Source organism: Pantherophis guttatus, chromosome 1, assembly GCF_059756535.1.
Source record: "Pantherophis guttatus breed Tessera chromosome 1, ASM5975653v1, whole genome shotgun sequence".
Taxonomy (NCBI): domain Eukaryota; kingdom Metazoa; phylum Chordata; class Lepidosauria; order Squamata; family Colubridae; genus Pantherophis; species Pantherophis guttatus.
The window spans coordinates 34,731,105-34,745,966 of record NC_142063.1 but is presented as its reverse complement, the minus strand read 5'-3'; the positions used below and the strand labels follow the sequence as shown (position 1 = coordinate 34,745,966).

Below are 14,862 nucleotides of genomic sequence, written 5' to 3'. Positions count from 1 at the left end.
CTATCCAAATATGAAGTACTAGTTTGGGTCAAGTGCCTACTTGAACATGGACTTAAAGAAGGAATCCTATATTGCAAACTGAGGTCTGCTACTTTCCAGTATCCTTTCCAAGAGGAAATTACATATTTTCCTGGGATTTTCCATATAGAGACATATACTTTAGTATGGAATTGCTACTTCCCATGATCACCTATCCTATTAATTTGCTGAACGATAACCACCTGGAAAAAGGAACCTGTTGGGGAGAGAAGATTGATGCATTTCCTGGCAGAACACACACTTTGCATAGGCTAAACCCAGAATCATTATAGCCGCAGTTTTCCTGCCTTACTTCGTCAGCCAGCGATGCAGTCTTGGAATGGCAAGTGGTCACAGTTGCGTGGTTCCAAAGCAGCAGGTCATGCATAGGAGCCCCAACGATCTTACTGCGCCCAATCACTACAGCTTTTTTGCCTGCTACTTGAACACCTGAAATGCAGAACCTGGAATTCGCATTCACATCACAAAAGCTGTGCTCTGTTCAGTTTACGATCCATTTCTGGCTTTCAAAAAGCAACCCCAAAGCCTCCAAATCAAGCTTTTATTAAGGCTTGTATCTGTTAAGCTCCAAGCAGTTGGGTAAGATCAAAGAAACAAGAGATTTCACTAAGGTCTCTTTGATGCTACTCTGGGGTAAATACAGAATCTTGAAAAGTGCAATCGAGTTTTTCCAGCCCCATTTATATGAATTAATTAAGGCACAGTGTCTTTGAATGCTTTGACATACTTCTTCCAACATTTTATTTAATTTTCACATTTCTGAACTGCCTATCCCTGTCAAAGAGGGAATATTTCTCTTCACTTGAGCTAAGTTGACTCAGCCTTCCATCCTTTCTAAGGTAGGTAAATTGAGGACCCAATTGTGGGGGCAATAAGCTGACTTTGTATAAATATACAAACGAATGAAGGCTATTGCTTAGCGCATTGTAAGCCGCCCTGAGTCTCCGGAGAAGGGCGGCATATAAATCAAATAAAAAAAAAAAGTTGCCATTTATGATAAGGCATCAGCTAAGTTGCCATTCAAGTGTTTATGTCTATGTTTTCTTTCATTCCTTTTCCAGCTTCCCCATAATCACTCATGGTACCTAACGTGTATGCCTGGCTCTTGTGAATTAAGACCCACCCTTTCCTTGCTCACCTGTTTGCCTGATAAGCTCCATGCATCCTTTGGGTGTGCAAGGAATGAAGCAGTTGCTGAGGTCCCCACGTGACAGTTTCCCTGCATTTATACTGCTCAAGCTAAAAAGGGAAAAAGCAAAGCAGCTGAATTAGCAGTCCTGGAAATTTTATCTTCCCATCTAAACTTTTGTAGATGGCTCTGAATTTTTTATTCCCATCTAAACTTTTGTAGATGGCTCTGAATTTTTTATTCCCATCTAAACTTTTGTAGGGGAGGAACTACAAGAAACCTTGTGGAGTAGATAGTCCTCGACTTTCAATAGTTTGCTTAGCGAACTTTCAAAGTTACAACGGCATTGAAAAAAGTGACTTTTGACTGTTTTTCACACTTACTATTGCAGCATCACCACGGTCCCATGATCAAAATTCAGACACTTGGCAACTGACTCATATTTATAATGGTTGCTGTGTCTTGGGGTCATATGATCCTCCTTTATGACCTTCTGACTAGCAAAGTCAATGGGGAAGCCAGATTCACTTAAAAATCATGTTACTAACTTAACAACTGCAGTGATTCACTTACCAACAGGGGCAATAAAGGTTGTAAAATGGGGCAAAACTCACTTAACAAATGTATCACTTAGCAACAGAAATTGTGGGCCCATTTGTGGTCGTAAGTCAAGGACTATCTATACTAAATACTCACATCACTGAATTAGATAGACTGATCTTACTTAGTTTAATGCAACTTTTTTTGCTCCATGTTTATAACAAAATATGGTGATTTTTTTTAAAACTACCTCCCTTGCAATTTAATAACAGCCAGTTTGCTGTAGTGATTAAGGTACCAGGCTAAAAACTAGGCAAGATATTTCTATTCCCACCTTAGGCACCAAGGCACAAAGCCAGTCATATTGGGCCAATCATTCTCTCTCAGCTCAAGGAAGAAGGCAAGGGCAAACAGAAGTTATTAAAGCTTAACTTTTGGTGATCTTCTGCCTGAATATTTACTTATACTAGTGAAGTTTTCTTCCTGTGAGAATAAAAGCAAAATGGAAACCTAACATATATACTAGTGACTGGACACTTTTAAAAGCAGCCACTTCCAAAGAAAATTATTTTGCTTTTCTTTAGTATAATGTTTTCCTGACTTGACAACTTTAAGATGTGGGGACTTCAACTCCCACAATTTCCCAGCTGGCATTTGATGTTGAAGTCCACATATGTTAAAGTTGCAAAGTTTGAAAAACACTGCTTTAATGCATTCCTTCCCCAACTGGCTCTCCAGATGTTTTGGGACTATAACTCCCAACAAGAGTTTTACCCCCAAATAAATTAACATGCATATTTATAACAATCATACCCATCAACGTCTTTCTCAGGTGCCACAGCATTGGTAATTTTCTCTGTGTTGATGGGCTTGTTTGTATCCAGAGGCAATTGCACTATAAACCCATGGATGGCAGGGTCTTCATTCAAATTTTTAATGCATTTCAGCACCTGCAAGTTAATAGGAATGGTGAAAAGAAGGGAAACAAGCCAGTTCAGAGGCAATGCTGACAAACCACAGAAGAGGCTTCCTGATTTCTTCAACCACTCCTGCTGTCAGCAGGCATCAAGCATGGGTGATTGTATAGGGGGCACAGAAATACTTACCAGCTCTAACAAACTGGAATTATTCTCAATATTACCTCATAATTATGAATGGATCCAAATGCAATGTTAGGGCTAATCAAACAACCTGCTAAACCATGGGTGTCGAAACTTTTGGCTTGCCTGAGCTGCATTAGATGAAGAGGAATTCTCTTGGGCCTCTTATAAAATATATACCGTATTTTCCGGCGTATAAGACGACTGGGCGTATAAGACAACCCCCTACTTTTCCTGTTAAAATATAGGGTTTGGGCTATACTCGCCGTATAAGACTATCCCTCTTCCAACGCACACCAAATAAAAATTAAAAAAACATCAACTGGCTCACCCACAATGTAAAAGCAGCTGTGCTAGACCCAAAATGGCCCCTGAAACAAGCAGGAACCTCACACAGCCCCAAAAAGCCCCAAAAAACAACTTTCACGCTTTACACACACACAACACAACACAACACAACACAACTGGCTCATCCACAATGTAAAAGTAGCTGTGCTAGACCCAAAATGGCCCCTGCAACAAGCAGGAACTTCACACAGCCACAAAAAGCCCAAAAACCCAACTTTCACACTTTACACACACAAAATTCCACATACAGCTTTGTGAGATTTTGTGTGTTTGTGTAATTAGAGTGAAACACTACAGAAACACACTAAATCTCAGAAAGCTGCACAAATATTATTTTATTTTATTTTATTTTATTTTTATATGAAAGCTAAATTTAAAACTTCCTAAACTTTAAATGGCTAGGTCTAAAAAAGAACTTAAAAAAAACCCAATTAACTATTTTTTTTTAAAGATCCCAAAGGGGAAAAAAACTTACGTACCCAATAGAACAGGGGTCTCCAACCTTGGCAACTTTAAGACTTGTAGACTTCAACTCCCACAATTCCTCAGCCAGCTTTGTTTTGCTGGCTGAGGAATTCTGGGAGTTGAAGTCCACAACTCCCTGCCTGCTTGGTTGTAGGCAGGGAGTTGCTTGCTGATGGAATGGATTCAGGCAAGCGAAGCAAGGCAAGCAGCTAAGGCAGTGGTTCTCAACCTTCCTAATGCCGCGACCCTTTAATACAGTTCCTCATGTTGTGGTGACCCCCAACGATAAAGTTATTCCTAAAACCATCAAAAATATGTGTTTTCCGATGGTCTTAGGCCAGGGGTCCCCAACCTTTTGGACCTCAGGGACCACCAACTTCATAATTTTAAATTTCGCAGACCACTAATACGAATCCAGTGCCCCGCTTGCTGAAGCACCTGGACTCCCAGTACGGGATGGGGTCCTTCAGGCACTCTCCATCCTCTCTCTCTCTCTCTCTCTCTGTCTCCCACTCTTTCTCTCTCATTCTCTCTTTCTCTCTCTCTCATTTTCGCTTTCTCTCTCTCTCCCTCTCTTTCTTTCTCTCCCACTCTTTCTCATTCTCTCTTTCTCTCTCCCCCTCTCTCATTCTCTTTCTCTCTCCCCCTCTCTTTCTCATTCTTTCTTTCCCCCACTCTTTCCCTTTCTCTCCCCTCTTTCTCATTCTTTCTCTCTCTCTCCCACTCTTTCTCTCTCATTCTCTTTCTCCCCCCTTTCTCTCTCTTTCTCCCACTCTCTTTCTCTCCCCCCCACTCTCTCTCATTCTCTCTTTCTCTCTGTCCCCCTTTCTCTCCCCCCTTCTCTTTCTCCCTCCTGCTCTTTCTCTTTCTCTCTCTCCCACTCTTTCTCTCTCATTCTCTTTCTCTCTCCCCCTCTTTCTCTCTCTCCCCACTCTCTCCCTCTCATTCTGATTCTCTCACTCTGATTCTCTTTCATTTTCTCTCCCTCTCTCTCATTCTCTCTCTGATTCTTTGGTTCTCTTTGATTCTGTCTCTTTCTCTGTCTCTCATACTCTCTCTCTCACTCTCTCTCTCTGATTCTCTCTGTCTCTTTCTCTCATTCTCTTTCATTCTGTCTTTCTCTCTCTTTCATTCTTTGTCTCTTTCTCTCTCTGTCTTATTCTGATTCTCTCTTTCTCTCTCATTCTCTCTCTCTCTCATCTCATGGGCCAGCCAGTGTCTTGGGGCTGAGAGGAAGTCAAGCATCTCCCTGAGAGACTGAGGGCCGGAAGAAGTGTGGGAGCGAAGCACTACTTGAACTTGTGCGGCATGAGCATTCGCCTTGGTATATTTGCGCCAGCCGATGGCCAAGGCAGCCCTCATCTGTCTGCTGAAAGTGCAGCATCAGGATTCTGCCTTGCTATATTTGCGGCGCAAGGCAGCCTTTGTTTCCTGCTGCTTGGGACTCAGAGCGGTAAATAGCGTCTGATCCGGAGAGCTGCTGGATTTTGCTCTCTAATCCGGATGCCAAATCGGCCCCCTGCAAACTCTTGTCTCTCGAGGAGCGCTCCCTGAAGCGGGGCTGGAAACTTTGGTTGGACTGCTTGAGAGGAGAGCTTGCAGGGGGGTGATCTGGTGTCTGCAATGGAGAGCGGCATCCGGCTTTTTCTCTCCGCTGTAAGAGCGCTGTAAGAACGGCAGCCCTCATCTCCTAATGTTTGGGACTCGGAGCGGTAAATGGTGACTGGTCCAGGGAGCAGCTGGATTTTGCAGTCCCAAGCATTAGGAGATGAGGGCTGCCACTCTTACAGCGCTCTTACAGCGGAGAGAAAAAGCCGGATGCCGCTCTCCATTGCAGACATCAGATTGCCCCCCTGCAAGCTCTCCTCTCTCAAGCAGTCCAACCAAAGTTTCCAGCCCCGCTTCAGGGAGCGCTCCTCGAGAGACGAGAGTTTGCAGGGGGCCGATTTGGCATCCGGATTAGAGAGCAAAATCCAGCAGCTCTCCGGATCAGACGCCATTTACCACTCTGAGTCCCAGGCAGCAGGAAACAAAGGCTGCCTTGCGCCACTCCTGACACAAATATACCAAGGCGGAATGCTGCTGCCGTACAAATGAAAGTTGTGCTTCACTCCCACAGCTTCCAGCCATCGCAAACGCCGCTTCTTCCCGCTTCTGCCGCCCCCTCCCCCACCGCCACAACAGCACCATTCATTCCGGATGGCGAGGGCTGCGCTCGTTTTTCTGTATTGCACCACCATCAAAACCCCTGTGAAAGGGTTGTTTGACCCCCCAACCACTGAGCTAAGGTAAGCAAGCCAGGAAAATGTGCTGCGCACTCCCACCCTTTGCCTGCGAGCCCGGACGCTGATCCGGACGGCTGCAGAACGAACTGGGCACCGGCTGTCATGTCTTTTCTGCTGTGCGGGGTTCGGCACCTGGGCTCCCGGGGTTTAAGCCTCTGGGCCAGCCTGTGCTGCTCCAGGATGTTCACTTCGGGCTCCTTGGAATCGCTGCCGGGCGGTTCTTCCCGTTGGGGCAATGGTGGGTGGCAGCGATCGGTGTCGCTTGGACTGCGGGAGCCACGGCGGACTCCTTCCCCACGAGGTATTGCTCTGCATTTCACCACCTCTTCCAGGCTCGCAGCCACCCACCATCACCCCAACGGGAAGAACCACCCGGCAGCGATTCCAAGGAGCCTGAAGTTAACATCCTGGAGCAGCACGGGCTGGCCCGGAGGCTTAAACCCCGGGAGCATAGGTGCCGAACCCCGCACAGCAGAAAAGACATGACAGCCGGTGCCCAGTTCGTTCTGCAGCCGTCCGGATCGGCGCCAAGCCAGGAAAATGCGCTGCGCACTCCCACCCTTTGCCTGCGAGCCCGGACGCTGATCCGGATGGCTGCAGAAGGAACTGGGCACCGGCTGTCATGTCTTTTCTGCTGTGCGGGGTTCGGCACCTGGGCTCCCGGGGTTTAAGCCTCTGGGCCAGCCCGTGCTGCTCCAGGATGTTCGCTTCGGGCTCCTTGGAATCGCTGCCGGGCGGTTCTTCCCGTTGGGGCGATGGTGGGTGGCTGCGATCAACGTCGATCGCTGCGCACTCCCACCCTTCGCCTGCGAGCCCAGGTGCCAATCTTCTTGGACTGCGGGAGCCACGGCGGTGCTGGCCGGGCTGGGTCTGGTGCGGTGGGCAGAGATGAAGGAGCAGCCTCGGCGGCAGCAGCAGCAACAATTACAACGGGAAAAGCCGTGGGGAAAGGAGGACGAGGAAGATCTGGCAAGGCGGTGCGAGCACTTCATGGCTCCTCCGGTGAGCGGATTGCGAGAGCTGCGCGACTGGGGCGGAGACATGCGAAGTCGCATGGAGCTTCTCATAATGGAGACTCAGAGCCAGGTGTGCAAGGCGCTGGCCCAGGTCGACCGCGCCGCCGCTTTCACCGTGGACTGCTGGGAAAGGAAGGAAGGTGACCCGAATTCCGGGGTAGAGTGGGGACGCGTTCCTTTCTCATGGGCCGCGCACTGCCTGGCACCTCTTGTAGGTTGGAACTAATTCAGAGTACAGCTTCCCCTCAATGTTGCCGGCGCTCCCAAAGTGTCATCGGTCAGCGCCAGCAACTCAGATTCGGGTACCCGGCGTATAAGACGACCCCCGACTTTTGAGATGATTTTCCTGGGTTAAAAAGTCGTCTTATACGCCGGAAAATACGGTAATATACCATAGTTAATGTATATAAATCACATAATGTTAAACATTTACAATTTTGTTGGAGCTGGACTACTAGCTGTTCAGGGTCACAGGCAGCCTGTGGACCATGGGTTGGATATTCCTGCACTAAACCAAAGTCAAACAAAAACTTAGTAGGTTTTGTCAACCTAGCTACGGTTTGTAATCATTTCAGAGTTTATGATAGTGATCCCAACCTTCCCAGCTCACATTTGGAATCTCTTGAAATATGGTTGTTATGGAGAGCAGAATCATTAATGAAATTATAAATGAGTTCTTCCTTGCCACCAACTCTTGCCTGTTAAGTACTCTCTGTCATTTTAGCTTATCTTTGGTTTTTTTTTTCTTTTCCTAAAAAAGTGAGTATACTTCTAAACAATATCCAGACTTGTAGCCATCCACCTAATGATAATTCTGGAATCTATTAGAGGTTCTTTAAGTTGGTATTATATGCTTTTCATTTATTATTTTTAATTAACTGAATCATTTAAAAACGAAGCAGCGCACATAAGCTTTATGACTGAGTTCAATGTGTCCATATAGCCAACCATGATTTATTCAAGAGTAGATAAGTAGAAAATCATGATTTGAGGACCCAGATTGTTGGGGGAAATATGACTTGTAAACCACTTAGAGAGGGCTGTAAAAGCACTATGAAGGGGTATATAAATCTAAGTGCTATTGGTATTTGACATGACATGCTATTTTTAGCCATTGTTTTTGCCTGGTAATTTTTTTAAGAAGTTCCCAAATTAAAAATGTTAAATTATAGACACCAAAGGTAGCTAATGTTAGAAAGAAAACAATCATTTCAGAAATGGTTCAGGATATTGATTTCCAAGGAGCAACAGAAAACATACTATCAGATGAGACTGATCTGCTCACATACAGCTGATGCATACATGTCTTAAAGTGAACTGGATTACCTCAGCTTCTGTAGCAGTGCCTGGCAGCTTGATGTGATTGGCATTGATCCCGATCTGAGAAAACAAAATGCCAAATAAATGACAGAGTTTATGAACTGAGACATGTTCAGATGAAGGTTAAACAATCTCATTTTGCAAGCTTTATAACCTTCCTCATACAGAGTTCAAAAATGGTATATAGCAGGAGGTTAAAATGTTCATTGGGCAAAGGCAGGAAAATGTATTCCTAGGTTGTCTAGGCAACCAGGCAACTTTCTTTGTCTCACTACAAAGCAAGAGTTTCATCATCTGTCTTTCCAATACAGTGTGGGAAAATAAGAACTAATGTGTTCAATTCTGGTCTTGAAATGGAAATAAAAACAAGTTTTTATATTTATATGTATGTACACATCTATCTCTATATGTATGTGTACTTCTTTACTATATCTTTAATTAAGCATTTGTTTAGCAATTGCCCCTGTGCAAATTGGCAAATTATCCTTGGTTACCACAACAGCCCTCCATAACGTACTACTTATCCTAACTTTGTACAGCTGAAGAAGACAATTGTCACGAAGTCTTTCCACCAGAAGGGAAGATCCTGGAGAGTTTCTACTACTACAGAAACAATCTCTTTGATAGTGGTTATAATTATATTTTACTATCTAAATTTACATCACATTTTCCTTTTCCCCATAAGCTACCCTTTCTAATCTTCAAACCCATAATTTTTCTCCTTTTTTCAGCAAAATAGGTTTCCAGTCACTAATAAATGTAGTTATTGATCTTTCTCTAATGAAACAATGTTGCCATCTCTGCTAGTTCTGTCATCTTCGCCAACCATTCCTCCATTGTGGGTAGCAGCAATCATACATATAACTAATTTTCCACTGCTGTTTTGTAATTGACTATCCGTTAATCCTAACAAGAAAAGTTATGGTTACAATTACACTTTACAATTGGAAACTATGTATCTCAATTTCCCTACTTGAAGCTAAATTCACAAATAAGAACAAAATGTTTCATTGTATCTAATGCTACGGAAAAACAGAATTACCTCAGCGGCAGCCTTCAGCTTCATGCTAATGTAGAGATTTGAATCATCCCGGTCACCAACCTTTGGGGGAAAACAAATCAGATTATTTTATAGGCCAGTGTTCCCCAACCCCTGGCCCATGGCCCACTACCAGGCCACGGCCTGTACGGAATTGGGCCGCATGACCAGCTGGCCAATGCACGCATGTAGCTCAACTTGCGTGAGCCAGTTCTCTCTCCCCCCCCCCACTGGGCCACCAAGCCTCAAAGGTTGGGGACCACTATTATAGGCCTTTCATCCTTTTATCGATGCTATTGAAGACTAAATTTACAGAAAGCATTTCAAAGTTGAAGGGTTCTGATCATGACTTCAAAACCTTTTGCACAATTCTAAAATATATTTCTTTATCCTAGATAATTGTTTACTCTTCCAAGAAGTTGGATATTGCCAAAACAGAACAAAATGATACTAATAATATGTCGTACTGCTCTGAAGTCCTTTTTCATCTTAATCTGTTACTTTAGTGGTGGTTGGAAAACAATTTTGCGTACAGTACAATGTAACAAATAACATGTGTTATTAATCTCATAAAAAATGGTAATGTTTCTACATAAGCAAATTTCTTGGTTATCTATTTATTACATTTTTATTCTACCTTTAACCCTTTATCAGTAACAAGGCAGTGAGAATAGCTAATACCCTGTGAGGTGGGTTGGGCTGAGAAAGTGAGAGAAAGAGTGGCCCAAAGTCACCCAGTTGTCTTCATGCCTAAGGTGGGACTAGATCTCATAGTCTCCTGATTTCTAGGCCAGTGCCTCAACCACTACACCTATTGTCTAAAGCAGGAGTGTCAAACTTGTGTTGTCACGGTGTTGTCACGTGATATATGGTGACTTTTTCCCCCTTTGCTAAACCGGGCATGGGCATGGCCAGCGTGTGACACATCCAGCCTGCAGGCCACGAGTTTGACAGCCCTGGCCTAAAGTTTTCTCTCAATCAGATTTAATATGTAATGGTCTTTTTGAACAAAACCAAATTATATTTTCACTGTTCCACTAGCTCAACTGGGATCTTGTATCTGCCTCCGAAGATACAGACTTCGTTCTTTCTTACATAATTCCTCCCAGTCAACAGGGGAGAACTTTAGTGTGCTTAGCTGGAATCTGGCAGACTTTAAAACCTTCACTCTAAATATGAATATATTCATATTTAATCTGCCTTTTAAACTAATATGCATTTTACAAGCGTGCTAGTAATGTATAACACAATGTCTTCCTCAAACAATGTCTTCCTCAAACTGAGCATAAATACATAAAAACTGAGCATAACATAAATACAAGATAAAAGAAACAGAAATAAAATGTTTGGCATTGTGAAAGGCTTTTTGGATACTTTCTCCCGTTTTAAACAGCATATAAAATTCAAGAGATGGCACTAAGGTTGTGTACAATATTGAATTCAAAGGGGGAAAAGGCACTTTGGAGCATTCACGTAGCATCTCTTGGCAACTTTTAAAATAGATGCAGCTTTTTCTGGAATCATGTCGCTGTTTTTGTGGCTACAGTATAATCCCAGCAGTTTAAGGACTTGCTGACAGATACTACCTGAGAACTCCTGCATCCTCTGAAGTTTCTTTTTCTCCTTTGAATTCAGAGTTTGCATACTTCCAGAAAAATTCTCTCTGGATGCATCTGCCATTCCTTATAAAGTTTTCATAGTTCACATGACATATTGTGTTGTCAACAATTTGCTGTTATGTAGACCCTTCACAGTACAAAAAAAGATTCATTTGAGTTGTTATTGACTGTAAAGACTATGAAAATGAATGGGACAGCTCTAACTAAAGTGCTATAAAACAACAATGCACCGAAACTATAACAGATAGTCCTTGACTTACAACTATTCATTTAGTGTCCAAGTTACAATGGAGAACAATGACTTATAACTGGTCCTCACAGTTATGACTGTTGCACCATCACATGATCAAAATTCAGATGCTTTGCAGGTATTTACAATGGTTGCAGTATCCTGGGTTCACTTGATTGCCATTTGTGACTTTCCTAGCCAGGGTTTGGGGCAGATCTTCTACTCCCAATTGTGGTCATAAATCAAAGATTACCTGCATATGCTTGGCTTGACTCTATGGGTGACAATATATATATAGCCCTTACCTGCAGAATAGCAAGGCCTGGCCTGAAACCAGGAACTTTTGCTTTCATTTCTGCAACTTGATTCTTCAGTCGCTCCCTTACTTGGCTAGAAAAAACAGGTGGGAAAGAGAAAGTAAACATTAACAATTAATAGTAGATTTTTTTAAAAAAGTGGGATCTAGTTCCAAAGACAATCCCAAGATTTAAATTTGCACCATTTAGTTTTCCCGTTTCTAATTCCCAATTCCACAAATGTGGAAGACTGTGCTGCTGACCAGAATTAAGGGGAAGAAATCCATCAACTGCCCAAGTAAAGATGTTTGAACAACTTTCTTTTCTTTGCTCATAGAATGTCATGAACTGTCACTCATCAATGGTGAGAGTCAACAGTGCAGTTGTGAAGGTATACAGTTGCCTAAAATGAGATGAAGTCTAACAAGGAAAATTATTAAAGGCAGTTTTAAAAACTGATGTGTGTAGTGGCCAACTGACAAATGTATCAATAAAGGATAATATTTGTAGCTCAGGGTTGAAATGAAGGACCCTTGGTGCTCTCTGAGCCTGGTTATTTTCTTGCAGATGTTTCATTACTCAACATGGGTAACATCATCAGTGCTAGTAAGGAGTGGGGTTTGTTATATGTAGTTAACTACATACTACAAAAGAGACAAATTAACAAGCCAAAAAGGGAACACAACCGCCCCAGTAGCAATCAGACGAGCATAGATTAATATCAAGATTAACATCAATCAAGTAACCAATACCCTAATCAAGGAACTGCCAAACAAGCCAATAGCAAACTGCCAAACAAGCCAATAGCAAACAGCCCGGAGAATCTCTAAGGCCACCCCCACCAACACTGTTGGACAAGCCAGTAGAATATAAACTGAGAGCAAACCCCACTCCTTACTAGCACTGATGATGTTACCTAGTTTCGGTAATGAAACATCTGCAAGGAAAAAACCAAGCTCAGAGAGCACCAAGGACCTCTCATGAACAATGTATGAACTGGATCTGAGACAGTTTGACAAGAAACATCAACAAAATGTTACTGTCACTATTTATGATTTACAATATACTGTAGGTCTGTTGATTTTACTAAGTTACATAATATCCTGTGAAAAAAAACACAGAATATCAGAGTTGGAAGGGACCTTGGATGTCTTCTAATCCAACCCCCTGCTTAGGCAGGAAACCCTACACCACTTCAGACAAATGGTTGTCCAATCTCTTCTTAAAAATTTCCAGTGTTGGAGCAATCACAACTTCTGGAGGCAAGTTGTTCCACTGATTAATTGTTCTAACTGTCAGGAAATTTCTCCTTAGTTCTAGGTTGCTTCTTTCCTTGATTAGTTTCCAACCATTGCTTCTTGTCCTGCCCTCAGGTGCTTTGGACAATAGCTTGACTCCCTCTTCTTTCTGGCAGTCCCTGAGATATTGGAACACTGCTATCATGTCACCTGTAGTCCTTCTTTTCTTTACACTAGACATACCCAGTTCTTACATCCGTTCTTCATGTGTTTTAACCTCCAGTCCCCTAATCATCTTTGTTGCTCTTCTCTGCACTCCTTCTAGAGTCTCCACATCTTTTTTACATCGTGGCGACCAAAACTGGATGCAGTATTCCAAGTGTGCCTTACCAAGACATTATAAAGTGGTATTAACACTTCATGTGATCTTGATTCTATCCTTCTCTTTATGCAGCCTAGAATTGTATTAGCTTTTTTGGCAGCTGCTGCATACTGCTGGCTCATATTTAAAGGGTTGTCTGCTAGGATTCCAAGATCCCTCTCAGAGTTACTACTATTGAGCGAGGTACCACACATACTGTACATGTGCATTTTGTTTTTCTTGCCTAAATGTAGAACCTTACTTTTTTCACAATTGAATTTCATTTTGTTAGATAGCGCCCAATGTTCAAGTCTGTCAAGATCTTTCTGTATCTTAAGCCTATCTTCTGGAGAGTTGGCTATTCCTGGTAGCTTGATGTCATTTGCAAATTTGATGAGTTCCCCATCTATCCCCTCGTCCAAATCATTGATGAAGACGTTGAAGACTACTGGGTCTAAAACAAAGCCTTGGGATACTCCACTGCATACTTCTGTCCATGTAAATGCAGTTCCATTGAGGACTTACACGTTGAGTGCGGTTGGTCAGCCAGTTATGAATCCATCTGGTGGTAATACTGTCTAACCCACATTTTTCTATTTTATCTAGTAGTAGGTTATGGTCTACTTTATCAAATGCCTTACTGTCTTAAATGCTGTGGTGGCATAGTGGTTAGAGTGAAGTACTGCAGGCTACTTCTGCTGATCACTGGCTGCCAGCAGTTTGGCAGATCGAATCTCACCAGGCTCAAGGTTGACTCAGCCTTCCATCCTTCTGAGGTCAGTAAAATGAGGACCCATATTGTTGGGGGCAATATGCTGACTCTGTAAACCACTTAGAGAGGAGAGGGCTGTAAAGTACTATGAAGCGGTATATAAGTCTAAGTGCTATTGCTATTATTGAAGTCCAAGTAAATTGTATCGACAGCATTCCTCTGGTCCACTAATTTTGTCACTTTATCAAAGAATGCAATAAGAGGTAAGTGAGGTAAGTGACAGACCCAAATGAGTTTTAAACTTTTAAGAAAAACGGGTTTGAGTCTATGCTTTACAGGCCTGGTTTCACTCTCCAACCATCAATATTTTTCTTGTACAAAATATTATGCAACAGTATTTCTTATGTTTAATTATTAGGTGGAAATATTTAGTTTAGAGCAGGGGTGGGCAATTGATTTTCCCAAGGGGCCACATGAGAAACTGGGATTGTTGTGAAGGGTCAAACCTATATGCTAAACTTAATTCTGCTCAATGTTAATTTTATTGCTTTATATCAAAAAAATTGTAAACTATATGGTTTTGATTACCTGCTACTGGTAAGAACAAATATTATGTCTTATTCTAATTTCTGATTGCCCTCCAACAGGCCGGACAGGGACAGCCAAAGGGTCAGATATAGCCCAGGTGCTGTAAAATGCCCAGGTCTGACTTAGACAAAAGTAAAATTGAAGAAGAAAATGAAACTGACAAACCAGTTGCTACTGTACATCATTTACTACCATACACTCTATTCTAGTAAAATTAACAATCACACCATTCATTGCCACCTGGTGAACCCAGAGTGTAACTGCAAATAATTTTTTTTCTTAACATTGTTTGAAAGACCAGTAGAACTTAATAATTACCTGCTACAGACATTGCATTAAGCTAGGTTCTGCTTAACCATTATTTTTTCCTGAGCTAGAATTGGCTGCTTTTATTTGTGATGCAAAATCATAAACCAGGTTTTGCAAAATACAAGGACTGCATCATATCTAATATCATTCCCCCCAATTCACTTTGCATTAATACAAATCACAAAAGAAGTTACTATTTGATTAAATAGTTGTCAAGATGTGAGAAAGC

The 14,862-nt window shown here is 42.5% G+C and overlaps 1 protein-coding gene across 1 annotated transcript in view; it reads right to left on the bottom strand.

The window, feature by feature from the left end:
• The window catches only part of MTHFD1 (methylenetetrahydrofolate dehydrogenase, cyclohydrolase and formyltetrahydrofolate synthetase 1), a 67,838-nt gene that overhangs the window by 44,445 nt on the left and 8,531 nt on the right, over positions 1-14,862 (bottom strand). The window contains exons 2-7 of the mRNA XM_034433573.3: positions 11,435-11,519; positions 9,285-9,344; positions 8,249-8,302; positions 2,522-2,658; positions 1,178-1,278; positions 332-468 (exon numbers count right to left, since the gene is read on the bottom strand). Of these exons, the coding sequence (XP_034289464.2) occupies positions 332-468; positions 1,178-1,278; positions 2,522-2,658; positions 8,249-8,302; positions 9,285-9,344; positions 11,435-11,519 (574 nt within the window). The remainder of the gene's footprint in view (positions 1-331; positions 469-1,177; positions 1,279-2,521; positions 2,659-8,248; positions 8,303-9,284; positions 9,345-11,434; positions 11,520-14,862) is intronic.